Source organism: Aptenodytes patagonicus, chromosome 2 (genome assembly GCF_965638725.1).
Source record: "Aptenodytes patagonicus chromosome 2, bAptPat1.pri.cur, whole genome shotgun sequence".
In the NCBI taxonomy this organism is placed as follows: Eukaryota; Metazoa; Chordata; class Aves; order Sphenisciformes; family Spheniscidae; genus Aptenodytes; species Aptenodytes patagonicus.
In genome coordinates this window covers 25,164,909-25,186,925 of record NC_134950.1, presented here as the reverse complement: position 1 = coordinate 25,186,925, position 22,017 = coordinate 25,164,909, and the positions used below count along the sequence as shown (strand labels likewise).

Here is a 22,017-nt window from a genome sequence, read left to right as displayed (position 1 = left end):
CTAATTTTTATACACAGCTCTGCAGAGGTACGCTGTAACTACATAGAATTGCATTTGAATTTTGTTGGTGTAATAAGTTCAACAATGAAGCAACAATCAAAGAAAGAACTGTTTTATCATCTCACATGAAGTGAATCCAACTACTTCAGTAACTTGTCTAGATAGCAATCGTACTAAACAGTACAGAAAGGTGCAATAAACCCCATACTAGAGAACTGTGAAATAACTTGCCGTTCTGAAAAGTTCTTCCTAACTGCTGCTTGAAGTATAAGGGTTTGCAACCATTCAAAGAATAGTTTCAAAAGTCTTGCTTATGCTCTCATTTCCTTCTTTAAAAGGGTTGACTTTTTTCAGTTTTAAGTAATTGGATTTATAGTTTAGAATAACAAACTGTATTCCACTTTAATTGTGATCTTTGTAAGCAGTATTTCTTTTGTTCGTTTTAGCTTGCTTCCTAGTAATTAATAGCAGACTACATTAGATGGGTATGCCAAATTTATTTCTGTATCAACCATTATTTTAAAGAAATTATGTAATAGTATTTTTAATTACTTGTGGAAAATGTACTTGCTAAAAATGAAGTTTCTTATCCCACGACAGTGCATGGATTCAAGTGAAATTTGCCAAACTGATTTTAGCCAGAAGAAAAATTTTGGAAAACGTCTTTTCAAAAAGCTGGAGGAGACAGTCATGGTGAGAGCATAGGATGTACCCCTTGCAACTGATAATTTAGAATTAAGGTGAAGGATGCAGGCTCAAGTCCTATCCTTGTGTTTGAACTCACATGTTCCACATCTCAGGAGAGTGCCGTAAAACAATCAGGTAGCTTGGGATTAGAGGGTTCTTCGTCTCTCTTGCTTAGTGTTGTATTTTATATCAAATACTTCATGACCACTGAACAGCGAGGGTATGTCAGTATCTGAGGCGACTTTGCAGCTTGGGGATTAGAGTCCTTACCTGTGCAGTGGGACACATGGTTTCAGTCAGAGCCTCAGTAAATAGGAATGGGAACAAAAGAATGTCAGCACTGGAGTGATTTGGGCATTCTCAATGCCTCGTGGAAGCATCTTCAGACCCTTTGGGCTACAGCAGGAAACTGCTTTTGAGCTGTTCACCTCCTATGCTGTCGAGCTATGGAATGAGTTGCTTTTAGGAATCTGTTTTCTAGTCCTTCTCACCAGCATCCTTCACCAAATGTAGACATTTGTCATATGCATGTGTGTGAATTATAGGGGAATGTTTTGTGTTAAATGGAACAAATTTAACACGTGTTTTTGTTTCCTCAAGAAGACCCAAAAAATCAGTCCAATCTGGAATATTTCCTAATTATTATTTGGTTTAGCAGCTGAGCCAAGACAAGAATAGTGACAAGAACAATTTTTCACACAGCCTATTTTCTCTGCTTCCGCAAATTTGCTATAGCTCTTCAGAAAGAGGGTGGTTAGAATCTCAAATAATGTCTCCAACTGTGTAATCATGTTTCAGTAATATTCTCTAACCTGTTCTTTTCATTGTGTCCCTCTTAAAATCCTTCTTATTTAAAACTTTTGTATCCTTTAAACCTTTCCTTTAAACCCTCCTCATGCTATTAATTTTCTTAAAGAATTTTTAAGAAAGAATTCTTTTGCTTTCAATTTTCTGGAAATTATTTGAAATTCAAAATTTCTCTTTTTTTTTAATATCCTCTCACACACTTTCCCCATCCTCACCCCTAACATCAATTTTGACAATTGAATTTTTTTTTGTGAGTCAATTCAAAAACTTTTATTTACAAGTATGAAAAGTTCTTTCTTTATTATGTCTTCTTCTTTTTTATTGTGTTACATTACCATAGTTTTTATCAGCCAGTAGTTCAGCTTTTGGGCACTGCACTACTTCAAATTACAGATTAATTTCCAAGAGAGTTTTGGAATTGTGTGTAGTTTTCCTACTGGTGACCCATGCAGAGTAGCCCTCAATATGTTCCCTCTCTACCATTTTTCAAAGCCCATTGCTGCATTGCTTTCCTTTTTTTTTTAGCTATGACTCAGTCTTATATTAGTTTTCCCCACTTACCTGTCACACATTATTTGCTTGACTGTATACTTGCTTTGATCATCAATCAGGTGATACTAGATTGCAGTTTGCTAAATATGAAAGGTAAATGGGTCCTTCAATGTGTTTGTAGCCTACTTCTAATGGACTTTTTCTACATCACCAAACTATAAACTAATTTTAGCAATTAGCACTGGAAATCTAATATTGAGAGCCATCAAACTGGCCTTAAATGTGCTAGGATGGTACAAATCATTGGTGTAGGAGGGAGATGATATGGTAGCAGTCTAGACAAAGTCAGACCATTATGTCTAAAAACTCCCCAGAGAAGTAACAGAATTCATGAGGAAAGGGGACCAAGCGTGGACAAACTGGACAGCTTATTTCTGGAGGTGAGGGGAAGCATGGCAATAGGAAAACCCACAGTCTGTGACCATTTTAGTTACCTTCATTGGCTGCTGATTGTCCAAAACATGTTCCTCACTTGACCTCTAAGTAAAATAAATCTTCATCATGTTTATGTTTAGTGCAATACATGATGAACATAAACCAGATGTATTTATCTAAGGTTTGGATGTATTTGTCAGCTCTTTCATGAACAAGTAGTTTCCTTACCCATATATTTTAACACTTTCTAAATTAAACAATGCAGAAAAGATGAATGGTATGTACCTAAAGTTATGCTTTTTTTTCATTCTTCTGTTCCCTTTCTTTTATGTTGTGAGAGTACACCATATCAGTATTCAGTTCTTAAAAGCCCTTAACCAAATGGCTTCAATCAGCAACGAATTGACAGCTTTGCTTCAGGCTGGAAAAGGGTGCATTTCTCTTTTGAATAGATGGTAGTTTTGTTCCTTGATACATTTCATTATAACATTATTTCTAAAAAAATTATTTCCTTGCATTGAAGGAAGAAAATCTGCCATACTTGTGATTTGTTGCTTTCCACGTGAAAAAAAAGAAAAAAAAAAAAGCAATTCTGCTATCTTCCAGAACAAAACTAGGGGAAAAAAAGTTCTTTTGTTTAACTTGAAATATTCTTACATTTATTTCATTAAGATTGTTTTGCATCCATGCAAAGGATGCTCCTTTCACATACTCTGGTCTAACTTTTCTAGAGAAGAGTGGTTGTGTCAGATAATGGCTATTCTTTACTCATTACGCTGTCTTTGTTTGTTTAACTTCATCTCTTCCATTCTTCTCTAGAGATGTTCAAATCTTACATTAATACACAAAACAGTACAAAAGAGGAAATGTAGCTGAAACAAGCTGGAAAATTATCTATTTGTGGGTTTTTATACTGGAACAAGAGAGTTAAATGACTGTTTATGCTGTTCGTCATGCCGCTTGATATGAAGCAGACAGCTATAAAAGAAAATTCGTATTTGCTTGGCTAGTTTCCTCAAACATGTTCCAAAAGCCTTTTTTGTAGCTGTAAATGATCATTATGTGTTGAGCAGTCTTTGGGCCTGATCCTGAGCAACACAAAGTACTCTGCTTTCCAGAGATTTCACTGGGGAAACTTGGGGTTCTGAGAAAGCTTTAGTTTATTGAAAAGAAAGTCCAATGATGTGCTTCATTCGGCCAAATGCTGAACTGACCTCATTTGTCATAGTAATTTTTCTAATGAGATCTTTTGCTTGGGAGGGGTAACTTGCTAAGGTATTTTGCACAAAATTGAAAAATTATAAAACTCAGAAATGAAATACCCCCAAGTTTTTGGTGTTGTGTTTTCCTTTTCTTTCTCTTTCCAACCTCGTCATCATTTATCTGGGAGGGTTATGCAAAAAAGAACAAAAAAGGCACAAATAAACACAATTTTTTTTTTTCTTTCAAAAAAACCTGAAGAATGCCCCTTCAAACTTTTTAGAGAAACACACAGTCAAACAACTCTACTAGGCACCATTGGCCCATCAATAGTCGTTGCCTTCAGCTGAAGCAATGAGCTCCTCAGTTCTGAGTGATTGTTCCTGCTGTCATGACTTTCACTGACAGAACATTGGCACGAGCTGTTTTAAAATGAACTCATCTCTAAAGAGCTGTTTATAGCTTCCTGAAATTTATTTTTGATCTATAGTCTACCTGTGCATTATAGAAGGTCAAAGAATTTCATATACATGCAATTATGTTTTGTAGCTCAGGACCTCTGTGCTGTGGAGAAACATGCCTGTGAGCAGATTTGTGTGAACACACCTGGGTCTTACGTCTGTCAGTGTTACGAAGGGTATGAGCTTGATGAAAATGGAAAGAATTGTGTTGGTGAGTATGAGTTTAGCAATTCACATTTATCTATTGACACAAACCAAAGGGAAATTCAATATAAATTAATATCCAGTTTAGCCATAGACAATGATGGGAAGCTCTCTTCTCCTATATGAGTGGTAGATAAGGAAGAATACATATTGGCATGTTCATAGGCCTTTACTGATAATGAATGGTGACTTGGGAAAATTGTTCCAACTAATTTCACACAGAAAGTAACATTGCTGTTTTGAAACAACACACCAGATGTTTTATTCTAGATCCATGTAGGTGGCCAGCAATGTACTGGCATGATATATGTGGCCATTCAAAAACAAAGCCAGACAATCTCGGTAGCTCCTCTTCAGACAGAAGTTATACATGGAAAAACTTGAAAGTGGACAATTTCTTGCCATTTCTTACTTGGTTTTGTGCTCATGCCAGGAGAGATTTCAAACTCTTTTTTGGAAGATGACTTTAAGGAAAGTTTAGCCCCCCTTAAGATCCCACCCACTATGTGCCTTTAATTTTTGCTACGGGCAGTAAAGAAGCAAACATCAGCTCTAAGAATTACAACTCAAAAGAGTGAGTGTGGAAATACAGTATAGTAATTTTTTAACACAAAACATACTTCCCTCTCTATTACCGTATAGGTATCTCACTCTTCTTCCCCGTTTATACACAGTAAATACTTTTAGGATAATCTTTTTCACTAACCTATTAGCCTTCTCGTAAACTTTTCATCCCATGCTACATTTTGGGAAAATATTGTCTTCTGGTATCCACCACAAAAAAACCCTAGCGAGTCCTTGAAAAAAAATCACCTTATTTGTTAGATATACTCTTCAGGCAAGCACTTAAATGCATGCTTCATTTCAAATACATACTGAGATCCCATGAAAGTGAATCCAAGTGAATCCTTGGCCCCAAATCTGCCACAGGCCACCACAATGCTTTTGTCCAACACCTGACTCTTTCTTGTCATTTTAAACAACTCTAACATAATATAATCTGTCTCTTACTACTTTCACAGAGCTATTACCTTGCAGGATAATCCTATTTTGAGATGCAAAATAGATGACAGTTTATGGAACTGAACTTTCTGCATGTAGTTTCACATGGGACACACAAATGAGGTTTTGAGGTTTTTTAGACCTAGGATAACATATGTGGTTTTGAAGAATATTCACACTGTACTTACTCTTCATAATTGGGCCACTAATATACCAATTTAAGAACCTGCTTTCTGAAGTTCAATTGTTTTGAAAATGCAACTGATAATGGCTATTTAGGCAAGAAGGCCTGTTAGATGTTCTGGCCCAAAATTCTACATCTAACTCTCCACAGAAGTTTATCCAATAACCTTAGCTAATCCTCATGACCTTTAGCTGTGTTAGGATAAAGCATATATTTCTCTGCTATTGATTTGACTATGTCCTGAGACAGAAAATCTGTGACTTCTGTTGGTAGGTTCTTTCATCCCCAATTCTTTCCTACCATATACTCTAATCTGAAATATTCATGCTTAGTGTCATCAGCTGTTGTTACTAATGTCTCTCTAAAGTTGAAGGGTACTTTACAGCCCAAGATATTCTTACTGGGAAGGTAGCTACCATAGCATCGTAGGGATAAAAATAAATTTTGGTGAAATTCTTAGTATGTCAAACCTAATATTGTACTCTATAGTAAATACAAAGTCTGGTTTTCGTATTAAAAGCTTCAAAATATTTCTATGCCATTTATTAAATTTCTTACAGTGGCACTTGTTTTTTGCTTGTTAATAATTTCTCTGCAAAGTCTGAAGAGTGCTATTTGGAGGTGTGATATATCTTTAAGGTTTTTTTTCTACCTTGTCACTGACTCTCTTCAGCATGGAGAGATTCAGGCCTATTATAAGCTCTATTGATGACATTTGAAGCTTTCATATTCTCAATTATTTTCAACTATTTTCAAAATACAGTTCATGCATGGGTTCACTATGGTATCTTGCATTTTATAGCTGTCTTTCCTCTCCACTTGATTTCTATTCATTTATACCTAGTTTAGCAAAAAAACATGAACTCATGCTATTCATACCCCTGCAATAATTAGCAATATTAATTGTGATTTTAAAGCACATTATTAGCACTTCTATTTTTCAATTTTCTTTTGCATTTATTTGACCATTTAACTTTTTCATTTCTTACTGATGCACACGAATGGTTCAATGTATATCAATTATGTTTTACCCATGCAGAACTTAGCCTCTCTACATTTCCTGAACAGGAAAAGATTGTCTGGGTAATTTGTGGTTTCGATGCTAATTTGTCTGCAAATCCTATTAGCTGTCAGTCTCTAGAATTGGACTTTTCAGATTTGAACAATTGGAGATTTTTGAGGAATATGCTACTACCAAGAATGTACAGTTTCTGCAGATGTGATCACCAATGAATAATCATCCTTGCTGGAAAATCTTGTAAAGGAGACTATGTATAGTACTGAATCAGTAGTGATAACTCTCAGTTTTCATTACTCTTAAGCTAGTTAACCATTTCTTTCTGTGAAGTATTTATTATCAAATGAGCAGGATCAGAACAAAGATCTTGATGTACACATATTCCAGAGATCACTGAATACGACAATTTTGCAAAAAGCAGTGACTTCATTAAGGTTACTGTCTCCTCTTCATCCAGAGAATGAAGAGAGAATTTCAGTAGGACATACACATCATAGTTCTCTCAAAGAGCCAAAGTTTTCTCTCTAAGTCATCTAAGACTTCTAAAATTTTAACTCCAGCAAAAGTAAATGGGAAAGTGCAGAAAACTTATTTCACAGGCAGGTTTATTAAATTCTCTTCCTCCTTTCTGATGGGCTAATTTCTCTGGTTGAGGACCAAAGGCAATACTAATTGCTTTATTGACACATGTGTCAGCCAGTTACCTGAATGGCAATAATTAAATAAAATCTCACAACCAGCAGCTCACAGTGTATCCATTCAAAGCGACCACTGAATGGCCAACCACTCTGAGTGTTTGCAACACACAGTTTATGAACAAATTTGTAGACTAAACAATATTTGAAACTGTCTGCTCAGTGGTAGGTATGGCTGGCAAAGCGCTATCACTTTGCCTTTTTAAACAGCTTTTCATGTTAACTGCCCTCCTTTCACATGAACAAAATCCTGTCAGTTAAAGTTTGGTGGTAATGAGCCATTCTTTCTCCATCATGCTTCTGGACACTCAGTCTCTCCACCTTCTTGGTGTTGCTGGGCATGCTGTCCTCTCTTTCCTGGCACTGGTGCTAGACTGTCTCCGATTGCTGCAGCTGTTGGGCTTGGGACCTCTTCTCCTGGCAGTGGTTTGGCTGCTGGCACCTCTCTGCAGTCCTGGCACCGCTAGGTTTTTTTGGCTACTTTCTAGGTTCTTATGAGTCTTCCATGAGTCTGCTCTACTATTCCCCCACGATCTTTTTCATCCTCCTTATGCCTTTACTTATTCTGTCACCTTTTCTTCCTACCCTTTTCTTCTACCCTTCTCCTTAACTGACTTTGTTCTCCTAAGCCTGAATAACCTATATAAACACCATAGGAGTACAACAACAATACAAGAGAAAGGTGACCCATGCTGTCCACAGTTCAGAGAAGGCAACGTAAGCACCCAGAGTGCAGAACTGGTAACTGGAAGTAAAAGATGGCTCTTATCACTTACCAGCTAATTCCAAGCAAGAAAAACAGGGTGGAACAAACATGGGGAGATGACAACTGAATTGTTTGCTTGCTCACTAAAAAGGTCATTAATTCATCCTTTAGAAAAGTTTTGTATTGAAATATGCATGGGCTAATATTAAAACCAGTGAGATAACTAAGTCTTCACATTCTAGTGTATATCCCATGGCTCAGTACAGAAACATGAAAATAATAAACCTTAAAAAATTAGGAAAATATTATTCTGCTTTGCTCTTATACAACCTGTGTATATTTTCTGCATACCAACTAAAGGATTACAGTACTTCAATATTAGAAATACAGATTTATAATTTTTCTCAGTCTTTTCAGGAAGATTTAACGCCCTGGACAACTTACCTACTTGCTGACTGGAATGCTGTTGACAAGTTTCCCTTCTAAGCAAGTGCCACCAAAATGAAACATGAAGCTAAAAGTGAAATGAATTTGTAGGTCAATTACTAGTGCCAGTCTGCAAGGCTAAGCCTGCCTGGAATTAGGGCAATTTGTATACAGAAATTATTGAAAAAAGGGAATAATCCTTATCTCCAAAAGCAACTGTCAAGATAATGTTCTCACTTCTTAACTGTGTTAGTGGAAGGGCATTATTTAAATTGATATGCTCATTGTTCTTACAGGCCAACAGACCTACTTCTGTGAGTAAGAGGTTCCCAGAAGGCTATAAATGGAAAAAAGCAAGCGTGGAAAAAATAGTTATTTGTTTTGTTGGTTTTTTTTCCTTTCTGTCCACAGTACATTCGTGGCATAGCCATAAGAAGGCACAGTTCCTCCCTCAAGAGATTGTCATCTGAAAGTGCTTAGGGTCATAGTTGCTCAGAAGTTGATAATAAAGCATTCTAAGATCTGTTTAGTTGTCTCTCAAACAACAAAACTGGTGAAAGGGCTGGAAAGTATGTCCTATAAGGAGCAGCTAAGGACTCTGGGTTTGTCTAGTTTGGAGAAAAGGAGGTTGAGGGGTGACCTCATTGCTCTCTACAGCTTCCTGAGGAGTGGAGGTGGAGGTGCTGATCTCCCTGATATCCAGTGACAGGACACGTGGGAATGTGTCAAAGCTGCGCCAGGGGAGGTTTAGGCTGGACATGAGGAAGCATTTCTTTACCAAGAGGGTGGTCAAACACTGGAACAGGCTTCCTAGAGAGGTGGTCAATGCCCCAAGCCTGTCAGCATTTAAGAGCCAATTGGACAATGCCCTTAACAACATGCTTTAACTTTTGGTCAGACCTGAAGTGGTCAGGCAGTTGGACTAGATGATCATCGTATGTCCCTCCCAACTGGAACTATTCTATTCTATTCTATTCTATTCTATTCTATTCTATTCTATTCTATTCTCAACTTTATAATCGTTAGTTGGGCAGTTGCAGGTATTGTGGTAGAAATGCATTTCATTAGGGTTTAATTGCAGAGGAGGAGGTGACTTTATGGAGCGATCCATATGGGCTGTTTCCCAGGTATGATGTTAGATAGAAAAAAATTACATATTCTTTGGCCTACTTATTTCTTAATGTGTCTTTTAAAACACTTGAAAATGTGCATGTGGTTAGAATTAATTTAAGAGAAAAGCTGACTAATTGTATGACACATTATATCCTTGAAATATATATTCAGTAAATACATTTTTACATGAAGCTATTCAGTCTGGAAACAGGAAGGCGCTTGCCAGGAAAATGGTCTCACATAGTAGCCAGTAAGTAGTCTAATTTGACTTGATTCAACATAAATACTCTGAAGGGTTGAAAGAAGCTCTTTCAAACTAAATGGATTATCCGCTTTCCTGACTAGATGACCTTGACTAAATATCTTACCACACCTGAGTATATGCATGATTTGCAAAAGCAGGGCTATTGAAGAACGAACTGATTTCATTAAAACAAATTACTGCCTCTTAAAGCAATTTGAGAGGCTCAGCAGTATAAAGTAATGAAAAAATTACTCAGCTGGCAAAGGAGAACCTGTCTCGTTAAATGTCTGTGTGAAGCTGAGCACATTACTGTCTTCTGCAGAAAGAATCAGGTAAACTTGCCTAATGTGGGCCTGGCAGCTCTTTGGTGACAGAACACCTGCTTTGTGACTTATCTTTAATTTCTTCTAAGACTTTGGCAATCTATCTTGTAAATATGGGTTTGTGTAATAAATGACTGGACTTACGAAATAAGTGACTGGACTAGCTATGATATTTTATTTCTGTCATACAAAAGGCATTATATAAGCAAAATATCAGTGGTGAGTATCGGCATGAAGCTCTCAGGCTTCATAGCTGCAGCTGCTTTATACAGGATGAATCTGGAGCATATTAGAGGGAATAAATGTACCGTGACAGTCCTCGGTGTAGAAGGTATTGCCATGGATCTCCTATATACTCAGGTTATGGGAACAGCTCTTGCGAACTAATACTGATGGGAGGGAACTAAGGAAAAGTAGAGCAATTCCAGGACTGGGACTGGAGAGACAGAAGACAGAGCTAAATCAAACAAACTTTGCTACGCCCTGGTCTACAGTGTGAACATCTGGACAGAGTTACTGACTAAGGCATGGTTTCCAGATCTGAGAAAACATGTTGAGAAGGCTCCTGACAATCCGAGAGTTGATAAATGTTCAAAGGGTAGGAGAAATGATCCAGGACTCATATCAAATCTGATTTACCAACTGGTATTGAAAGTGCACTACTTTTTGCAGAAAGGCTCTTCAGGACAGAAATTATGTCAGATTTCCTTTTTTTATAGCTACTGTGTGTAATTAGTACCATAATATCTATGCATAATAGTTCTAATTTTGTTTTTCTAATTGTACATGTTGATCTTGTTCTTTTTCAGTTGTAGACTACTGTGCTTTGGATAACCAAGGTTGCCAACATGAATGTGTTAACACTGAGGACTCCTACTACTGTAGATGCCACCCGGGGTTCATTTTAAATCCAGACAAAAGAACTTGCAGAAGTAAGTTGTGATAAGGTTTAGTTATGAACAGTTTGTACTTCTTCTGTCTTCCAGTCCTCAGCAGTAATACTCCCACTGGTCCTGGGAACACTGAATAATGCGTCAGGTATAGAAAATGTTGGAGTGCCCTGGAAGCCAAAGATCTTGAAAGCAATGCAAGTTGTTTTGGGGGGTAGTTTGGCTTTTTGGGGGAGGGGCTAAGCGTAGGGGTCCTTCCTATGAACAGGAAGCTTTTAACATGAAACCAGGCTCCTTTTCAACAGTAAAAGCCCAAAGCTTTGTCTTGCATAGTCTCTTTGATTATGCAGATTTTTCAGTTATCATCTCTCTAGCTGGGTAAACAAACAAGTCTGTACAAGACAATTTGTAATCGGCTTGGTTTGTAGGACAAGCTAAAATTAAATAGAGTAGTTCCACAGTCAGAGGAAACAGTGCAGCCTATTTTCCTATGGATTTTTCTCAAGAGTGAGTTCTTTGATAGTGTGCCAAAGCTCTGGCAACATCAGTATCTTCTACCAAGCTTCCATGTTTCCACCAGGTTATAACTTCATGGCTTTGCTTGTTTGTTGTTTGTCAGATTTGATTGATACCAGGCTAACAAGCTCAAAAATTACCAGTTAGGAGTGGTTATAAAGCGAGGGGGAACTGACAGACCAGAAAGTACTCTTGCCAATTGGGAAAACAAGCTAAAACCTCCACAGTGTTTAATGTCATAACTCCCTTTCAGGAAATGTGAAGGGAAGACCTTAATGTACCTTCCTAGTTATCTTTCTTCATAAATATGGGCCTTGATAAAGAAATGTTACTATTGTGTCTGTAAGCAAACAAACAACATTAGTTTTAGGTGAGTGGAACCGCTGATGCCAGTGGTGAATTTAGCCCATATTATGGAATAATGTGTTCAAACATTATTTCTCAAAAAATGCATCAATATAGCACTGCGTTTCTGTGCGTTTTACAGCCTTGGGGGCATTTCAGTCTTTATGATGAGAGACTATGTTAACCTATAGACTGTATTGTGTATTATGCTTGGTATCTATTTCACTTAAATTTAACATTTAGAAAGAAAGCATCCAATCCAGGCTGTACCTCTGACCTTATGATCAAGGGAAAGAGACACACACTTCTAGAAGGCGATTTCTCACAGCTCTGACAAAAATTTATGGAAGTGCCTGTATTTTCCTTGACTATGCAGGGAGCCTGGATGACTTGCCAGACTAGACACCTAATTTTTAGATGGTCAGAGTCAGGGGAGATGAATTTCCTGCCTCCCCAAGGGCCAGAGTACAGTTTGTACTGGTTCACGTTGCTTGTAGATTGTATGAACTCGCCCATTTGTCAAGTATGTGTCAGCTAAGGGCTGGCTAAATTCTTTTATGCTTCCACATCCATATATTTTTGAATCTTACTATAGTGTAAGTGCTTTCCACTGCCCAAGCACAAATTTTTGTTAATTCCTTCAATTTAAGAATGTGGATTTTAAGCAGTGTTTTGTCCCCCAGTTTGAACTGAAAAAAGACCTTAAAACTGCATAAACATTTTATATGTCTTGAGTGGTTTTTAGCTTATGGTCTAACTGTGTGAATTATTTTAACCTGTTTAAATTGATGATCCACAGAATGCTGGAAGCTGAGAGAGTGTTCTGGGAAAGTAGTATTTCAGGCTTGTCCTGTCTCTATCATCTGACTTAGGTATCTATTGCTTGAGACAGCACATTGGGCTGTGTAGACTGTCAGTCTGACCATGTGCTGCTGTCTTTGTGTTGGAAACACGAAAGCTTTCAAATGCTAGTTGGACAGGATCTCTGGAAGTCATCTGCTCTAGCCTCCTTTTCAAAGTGGAGCTGCCACAAACTGTGGATTGAATCAGCTATGGTTTTGTCTAGTTGAGTCTCAAAAAGTCCCAGTGGAGAGTCCACAACCTCTCTAGGCAACCTGTTCCACTGCTGCAGTATCCCTCTAGTGAAAAACATTTTCCTCATGTCCAATGCGAATCACCCAAGCCACAGGTGGTGACCATTGTTCCTTGTTACATCATCTGGCATTACCAAGAAGGGTTTAGCTCCATCACCTTTGTAATGACCTACAAGAAGTAACTGTAGGCTGCAGTTAGATACCTTCCTTTTCACCAAACTCAGTAAGACCAGATTCCTCAAGTTCTCTGCTCAAGTCAGGTGCACTATGTGCCAGCAGTAGGTCTCTGTTGAGTCCTCTTCAGTTTATTCCCTTTAACTGGGGGGAGAAGGGAAGGGATTGTTCCAGAACTGGACAAAGTATGTCAAGTGCAGTCTCCAGCTGGCAATAGCCCTTGTTGATCCAGAACCTGACCTGCAGACTGACTTCCCGGCTGGGCCATGGCCTTGCCCTGCCACTATGGATGTGCCCAGCGATCACTGGGCTGTGTCAGACCCTGGCTGCCCTCACCAAGAGTGGCCTCACCTCATCCTGACATGCAGGCTGGCTTCCTGGCTTGACCTCAGACCTGTCTCAGCAGCATGTACTTGCCTGATGATCTGGACTTCTGGTTAAACCTGGCTACCATTTCTAGGCCTGCCCTGCTCACCTTGCTTGGGTACTGCAGGGCAGTGCCTGTCTGGCAAGGCCCCTACCCTGCTCAGCTGTATTATCGCCCTTGGCTCCTGGCTCCCCTTCCCTTAAGGAGCAGCTGACCCGTGCTGCTCCCTGACAGCAGGTCACTTCCCAGTCTGTACAAACTATAGGGTTGTTTCCAACCCAGGTGCAGAACTTTGCAGTTCTTCTTGCTGAACTTCAGAAGGCATATCCTGGTCCAATCGTCAAGTTCATCAAGGTTCCTCTGTAATGAAGTTCTGCTATTTGCTTTCAGTCACTGTCCCTAATTTAGTGTCACCCACAGATTTGCTGAGGGTGCGCTTTGTGCCATCATCTACGTCACTGATGAAGATGTTTAGCAATATGACCCCCAGTACTGTCCCCTGTGGTGTTCTGGTCATTATCAACAACCAGCCAGACATGAAGCCATTGATCACTATCCTTTGAGGCTGGTGGCCTGGCAAATTTTCACCCCACCTAACAGTTCTTCTTCCAGCCTATACTTCCTCAGCCTCCAAATGAGAATGCTGTGGGACACAGCATCAAGAGCTTTACTAGTGCCAAGGTGTATTACATCCACCAATCTTCCCTTGTCCACAGATGCAGTCATTTCATCAAAGATGAATGGGTTGCTCAGCCATGGTTTGCCCTTGGTAAATCCATGTTGACTATTCCCGATAATATTCTTGTCCTTTATATATTTGGAAATTGATTCTGAGAGGATGTGCCCCATGATCCTGGGACTGAAATGATGCAGATTGATCTGTAGTTCCCTGGGTCTTTCTTCTTGCCTTTTTTTAAAGATGAGTGTAACATTAGCATTTTTCAGTTAGCAGGGACCTCTCTTGGTCCCCGTGAATTTTCATACATAATGGACAGTGGTGTCACATCACCTAGCTCTTTCAGCACCCACAGGCAAATACCGGTCATTCCATGGATCTGTGTATATCCAGTTTCTCTAAGTAGTCTCTAACCGATGTTGCTAGCCCCTCTCCTTCCCAAACTGTGCCGGTACACATGGAAATCTGGGAGCAGGCTTTGTCTCTGAGAACCAGGAATAAAAAGTGCATTATTTTTTTCAGCTGTTTCTGTATTGTTCATCACCAGGTTGTTCCCCCAGCCAGAAGACTCACGTTTTGTGTGACTTTCTTTTTGCTACCAGCATATTTGTAGACTCCTTTCTTATTACCCCTAGCGTACCTCAGTAGTACTAGGTCGAGCAGGGCTTTGTTTTTGTCCCAAGTACCTAAGCAATGCTTTTATACTCCTCTTTTTTTCTTGGTCCTTCTTTCGCCCTCTACTATTTTCCCTCTTTGTGTTTTAGTTCACTGAGAAGCTCTATGATCTTCTAAGCAGATTTTCTGGAACAGTGGGATCATTTTTTTTCTTGAGCAAGTTTTCTTTAAAAATCATCTAGCTCTCCTGCGCATGCTTTCTCTTCTTGGCTCTTTCTGAGGGGATTCTTCCTAGCAGTTCCCTGAATAAGCTGAAATCTGAGCTTGTAAAATATGGAGTCCAAATTCTGCTGTTTCCCCTCCCAGCCTTCTGGATGGTGAACTCAGTCATCTCATGGTCACAGCAGCAAGTCAAGAAGAACATCACCCCTCAAGAATTCGTGTTAGGGAGTTGTCAGCAAGTCTGTGCAGAAACCTCCTGAGTTGCCTGCCTTACCCTCCTAGTAGGAGTTGGCTGGTTGAAATTTCCAATGTGAACAAAAGTCTATGAGTTGGAGACTTCTGCTATGTGTTTGTAGGAAGCCTTATTCACTACATCCTTTGGTCAGGTGGGGTAACAGACTCCACCACCACATTCCCAGTGTCATTTCCCCTCTGATCTTGACCAGAAACTCTCAGCAGGCACATCTACGGTTTCATGTTGGACCTCTGTGGAATGGAGGAGATCTTTAACATATAACACAAAAGTACACTGCTCCGCAAGGGAGTGCAAGCTGGGAGCCAAGGATGGCTACAAGGCAAGCAAGGGTCAGTAATCTATCTGAAAAGGCCTTTGGTCCCAGAGTACCCAAAGAAGAACAAAACAGGTCCTATGACAGTAACCAGGCTCAGCCAACAGTCCACTGATCACTAGACAAGTCTGTACTGTCAAGAGAGGTCTAAGGTCAATTCAGGAAATCAAGACAGCCAGTCAGCAGGTCAGGGCCAGCAAAATGCAAGGCTAGGCACCAGCGTACCTATGACATAGCTCAGGCAAGAACAAAGGGTGAGAGCCTGACATTAAATGCAGCTTCCAAGCCAAGGGCAGAGGCCACAGACAAGGCTTCTCACAGCTCTGTGCATCTCTGCCATGTTACCTGCATTCTGTTTTGTTGTAAATGCTTTAAATTAGTTTAAAATTAAGGGAGAAAATTCCATGAGGTTGCAATTAGGGAAAAGTCAAAGTGACTGGACATGGTAGGCCATAGAGAACGATTCAGGAGTAGTCAGGGAGGAATGAGCAAATACTATGTCAAATCATTCTCTTTCAAGATGCATGTCCTGAATCTAAGCATAAATAAAACTTACTAAGCCACTTTTCCTTACACTTGATATCTTCTGAGCCTTGAAAATAAAACAAAGCATGAATGAAAGAGCTGTGTAACTCTTAATGCTGCAAAAGTCAAGACAGTATGAGAGCCCTTCAGAGCAAAAGTGTCCCCTAGCTCCCATGTGTTATGAATCACACTGCCTTTGAGTCAGCATAAACAACATGAAGAAACAAACTTCAGATCAATGGATTTAAAATGTTTGTAAATTTAAAACCTTTAACATAAATTTCTACATATTTGGCTTACATACTGAATCTCGGGGATGATCGCCAGCTAGCCAAGACTCTCATCCATGCCAGACTAGCAAGCAGGCCTGGGCCTGGGGCACCAGCTCCCAAGATCTTGTGATTAACTCAGAATCCTGGCTTTCCTTTCAAAAATAGAAAGTAAGCTTTCATGCTCATGGCTACAAAGAAAAGCTTGAAAATGTAAATGTTATCAGTACGGTCATGCATATCTGAGAAATGTTTTCTCTGGGAATTACTCCAAACTTCTTAGAATGAAATACAAGGAACATGGCTCATGAGGGCAGCCCTGCCAACACCAGCAGAGTGCTCTGTGTGTGGCTGGAAGAGAGCAGCAAATTCAGATTATCAGTAAGGCAGGCAGAGGTCATTCCTAGCTACTAAGTTAACTATTAAGGGGACTTTTGCCACTCTTGCTGCTCCCCTCAAGAAGACAGATGGTAGCTTCTGCTTGTACTTAGGGGTGCTGAGCCTCAACTATTGTTCTTTAGGGAAGGCTCCTGTTTGAGTTGTGGATGAGTTCACATGAGCTGTAGCTGGTAGAGGCCTTCTGTTAGCATCCTTAATCTGGACTGTGTTAATGAAGCCCTGTGAAATGTGTTTTTAGTGTTCCCAACATAATAGCCTCAGGGTTCCAACAAAGATAATAATACATATTTTTCAACTCTTGTGGTCATCTTCAGAATCAGTTACCCAGGAAAAGCCTGTCCTGCACACTTGAGTTAGCAAGGATTTAAGCAGGTAAATGCAACACAGCACTGAGTAGGTCCAGAAGGCATATAGCTATATGCCTCTGGTGCACACACGCGGCTTTATGGTTTCTGTCTCTTCAGTGCACTATTGAACAAACCATGTTTTCTAATTAGTTTTTTTAGTAAACAGGTAAGATATCCCTCTGTTATGTATATGTGTATGTGCATATGCTGTCATTAAAAGCTTTGGTAAAGGAAATGTTCTATAAATATATGAAGTGAGGTTCATAAATGATAAAAAACTCCCCTCAGGTTTCTTAGAAAGTCACATTCCACTTTGTTTGTTCTGAAAATATAGGTGGTTTATTATTGCTAAGGGCTTTCATCATATATAAAGGCTCAATTGCATTAGCCCACCACATATACAAGGAAAGAACAGTTCTGCCTCAGGAAGCCAATTACCTTTGGGAATAATAATTAACCTCTGAATGTCAGTTTTCAGGTTGTGTAATAGGTGTTACAATAGCTGCACAAAAAAGTGCCTGGATGTCTTTAAAAATGTGACTTACGTGATTTGTGACTTGTTTATCTATTTTTAGCAGTGCTGTGGGGTTAAGACCATTGTTTCACTAGTATAAACTCCACTGATAGAAAAGTAAGTGATGGCCAGACACTGCATCTAAGTGAATATCAGGTTCTTTGACTTCATCAATAGTGGTAAACACTATGTGGTAAATATCCCAGTGCTTACTGCACAATTACTTTCCTTTTTAAGATACTTTATACACGAGTAGTAGCTGTTTCTAGACTTTGCTCATCTTCTCTTTCATGAGCATTTTAAATGGAAGAACTATATAGCAAACACCCAGAGCTGTTAAAATACCAATGCTCCTGGTGACCTGATTGTCCTGCTTTGATCTAATGAACGGCATTCAAAAGCGTGTTTGTGTATTTATTACAGATGATATCTAACTTCCTCTGAGTAAAATAGAGGCAATTTTGATGAGGCAATGTATAGGACTTAGCTGCAAAATGTTAAGAAATATTTAAGATTCTAAATTCTCTACTGCGTGTAGTACATATGTTCTCGAAGAATTCATTGAAGTATACATATCAGGTATATCTAAGTATAGCAGATATTTGGAAAAAAGGAACATTTTATTTTCATAGTTTGAACCGATATGGTAAAAAGTCAGAATGGTGCCTAGAAAAAAAAAGGCTAAAGAAAAGAAAACAAAGTAACTGGTTTTTACCTGGCTTATTTCTGAGGAATTATATTCCTCTCTGACACAATTTTTTCCCATTTAGGACCAGACTATTGTGCTCTTCAGGACCATGGCTGTGAACAGGAATGTGTTAATACAGATGATTCCTATTTTTGTCGATGCCAAGAAGGTTTTAGACTTAATCCAGATCAGAAAACATGCAAAAGTGAGTAATCCTTTGGACATAATAAAGTTCATCTGCTTTTATTTCTTAAACCTGCTGTGAATGGTTTCCCTTCTAAAAGGATGAAAGTTTTCTCTATAATTAAGGTTGAAACAAATGTTTCTTTATAAACTTGAATTTTAACTGAGCCAGTCATGCTGGAAAAATATACTGTTTGCTGTTTTGTAGACTAGATTGTATATTAGACATTTTCTGAAGAGATTTATGGAAACCTGAGGAGTAATATAGGAACCAGAGTGGCTCAAAAACAAGTTCATTACTTACTTGAAACTTTCTGACCTTGTCTTGTAGTGACACAAACAGCTTTTAAAAAAAAAAAAATTCACCTTGCTTTGCCCAGTTGGTTTAGCCAAGGACAGATGTATTTCATTAGCTTGGGAAAGTATTGGACAGGTAATGTAGCTATTAAAACCAACTTAAAGTCACACACAAAACCCCACAGTTTCCTAAAAAAATTGTAAAAACAGCCTCAGCAATATCAGGGTTCTAAATCAATCACACATACTATTTACTTTAAAAAGACTTTCATGTTACAGCTCTTCTTGAGTGGGGGCCTGGAATCACAGCAGATTTTCAATGTAATGTTGTTGAAGTTTAAGGAGAATATATTCAGCAAAATTAACTAGCCTGGTCTGGTGACTCAGTTCTTCGGGGGGAAAATTGTACTGCTGATATTTTATGAATAAGAAGCTTGCCTGGAGCAACATAATTATATTTCTAGACGCTCATAAAATTTATCTGGTTTTGGAACTGTATTTTCTTTCAGTCTTAAAGATGCATTCTCATGAAGCATCTTTGTATACACAGTGCCGTTTTTACAGTAATCCATGCTATTCTGGTTTTTATTATCTATATGGTATTTTAATACATTCAGGTTTTTATAGATTGGATGTGCCTTGGTGAGTATAGGAGCAAAAGAACAGCATTGTGTAGAATATTTATTGCCAAGGATGTAATTGCGAATTAAAGGCAAATTGTAATTCCCATTTGGGGTATTTTTCCTTAACCTTAGGGGGCTTTGGATTTGGCTGTAAACCTGGTGATGTCTCCAGGATTAAGCTGCTATTGCAAATCTTATTATAACAAGGCTTATGTTAGAAAAGCTTGTAAAATAAAGCAGAACGTTTGCATATATGCCCTCTTTATTAATCAGGGAGAATGCATCACTGGTGACTAGCACCAGGCATTCCTCCTTCACCATGATGCATGACTTCTGATGACTACAGGAGCAGGTCTATGGGAGTCAAAGTGAAGGAAGTCTTGTATAGCCAAGTATTTGCAATCCGCTCGCAAATCTTCAGCTCACTATCAGCTTTAACAGGTGTCCAAAGCACAGAATCCAGTATTGTTTAAGAAAAGTGAATTTTTCTAAGCCATTTTACTTCAGGAATCCTCATGGCTGGCTTGAATTCTTCACTGTTTTTCTCTCCACAGAAGTAAACTTCTGTGCTTTAGGTCAGCATGACTGTGAACATGAATGTGTTAACATGAAAGAGTCATTTCTGTGCAAATGTCACCCTGGATACTCCCAGCGACATGATGGCAATACGTGCAGAAATGAGTGTGTCATGAACTGCAGCAACTAGTTACTGAAGTGGGGCAAGGTGTGAACAGAATGAGAAAACGCTCCTGGGTCCCGTTTGAGATCTTTCTGAGCTATGCAAACCTATGTTACTGTAAAGTCCACCACGAGCCAGGCCTAGTGAAGTAATGCTATAGTGAGATCCCTGATCCCATAGAGAACTAAAGCATCATCTTCTCCAGTCCAAATAACTGGGAAAATGTGTTCAGCCAAGGTGTCTAACACAAAGGCAGTGCTTATTGTTGAACATCTGTATCATTGCTATAGGCTGTGATATATGGTGATATGTAGAGACTTTCCCCTTCTGTATGTTTACACTTTCAGTGATCTGTTCTATAAAATGTCCTCTTTTAATAAGAATGTTACTAAACAAAGGATCAGTGTTGCACCAGAAAAACCCAACAACATTGCCCATTTGACGTCACCCAGTTTTTAGAATATACTTTTATTGCAGAGAACCATTTTGCACATCATCTAAAATATTGGCAGCATTTTTCCCTGATGTACTTATAACGTATTTTTCCAAAAGAACACTCAGTCACTGCAATTAAAAAAAAGTTGATAGGCCAGGGATTAATTATTTTTAAATAAACTGTTTGTGATAAAGCCATATCTAAGGAAACTTGGATGTTTTACAAGAGCTCAGAACTTTCTAACAATTATGGGTTTAGGCTATTGCAAATTGACTGTCTAAAAATTAATATATTCCAAGACACTCATTGTTTTTAAAAATACTGAGCCCTCCCCTGTCCCTTCCCCTTCTTACATTTATTTTACATGTAATGAAGCACACATGATGACCAAATTTACAGTTATACTAATTTCTAAAGCCTGGTAATTAGCAGCTTTGTGATTACTCCACTCTTTGAAAGAGTGTGTTAAAAGATTCTGCATGAGAACCCAAAGTATTTAAATGTTAAAATTCACGTTAATGTGGGTGTTTGTATTGTAAAAGACGTTGCCAAACAGATGCAATTTTTCACAGAGAATACTGGGGGGTTTTGTTGTATTTTTTTTTTTCCACATTTTTTGTGTGCTCTGAGAAGTTACACAAGCCTCTTCATGATGATGTAAACTCTTGGAAAAAGGAGAACATTCCAGCTGGAACTTGCTTTAGCTAGTAAAAACTGACACCTCATCTTTACTTGTTCAAGCCAACGTTATCTCTATCTATGTATAATGGTAAATCTGGACCAGTTACTGCAAACTCAGTGCTTAGTTAAATAAACTAATAAACAGCAATATTTAGAACTAAGTAATTTTACATTAAGTACAGGATTTTTTTTTACGTAAACAAATAGCTGCAGACGTGCCTGTTCACATCTGTAAATGATCTGCAAATAGAGACATATGAGACTGTGTTTGTGTCTGAGGGAACTCCACTACTTTTGATCAAGTTAAGCTAAAATGATTTGAGCCTATATAACTAAAAATAGCCATTAACAAGTCGGCAATAAAATATTATGAGAAAGTTCATTATAAAGCTTTTTTCCTAAAATGTGCTTTTTCTATACTTACAGAGTCAGCAGATTACATAGTACATCTGCAAGTGCACGTATCTCACCCTACTGCTTTGCTGTCCATTCTATGAGACAATATAATTTTTAAACCCAATTCACACCTCTCTCTCCCTTCCCCCACCCTTCATCTTTCACACAACCAGTTGCGTACAAGACTAAAAGTAAAATTCCATTTTATCTTACTTGGAATAGGAATAGAAAAATCAAAGAAAAGGAGCACATTAAGGCGCTCTCACACTCATAATTTGTATCTGTCCCCCACTAGGCTTTAACTGCTTTAACCTGTTGGCAGGTTAAAGTTTTAAATTGGTGATTTCTCATCCTGTTGAAAAAGAATTTACTGTTTATGAAATAATCTGAAAGCCATAATTTCTATTTCAAGAGTTACTAATATTCATACTTTCTCTCTGAGAAAATTTTATGGTGAACAAAAGAGAGAGTCTTGCTTTTTAAAGAAAGCAAGCATGATTCTGCGGGTAAGACCA

General features: G+C 38.5%; 1 protein-coding gene across 2 annotated transcripts in view; it reads left to right on the top strand.

Moving 5' to 3' along the window:
- MATN2 (matrilin 2) overlaps positions 1-22,017 on the top strand; it is a 76,277-nt gene that overhangs the window by 29,451 nt on the left and 24,809 nt on the right. For both annotated transcript variants that reach the window (XM_076329365.1, XM_076329364.1), the window contains exons 5-7: positions 4,171-4,293; positions 10,807-10,929; positions 18,290-18,412. In XM_076329365.1, coding sequence (XP_076185480.1) covers positions 4,171-4,293; positions 10,807-10,929; positions 18,290-18,412 — 369 coding nt within the window. The remainder of the gene's footprint in view (positions 1-4,170; positions 4,294-10,806; positions 10,930-18,289; positions 18,413-22,017) is intronic.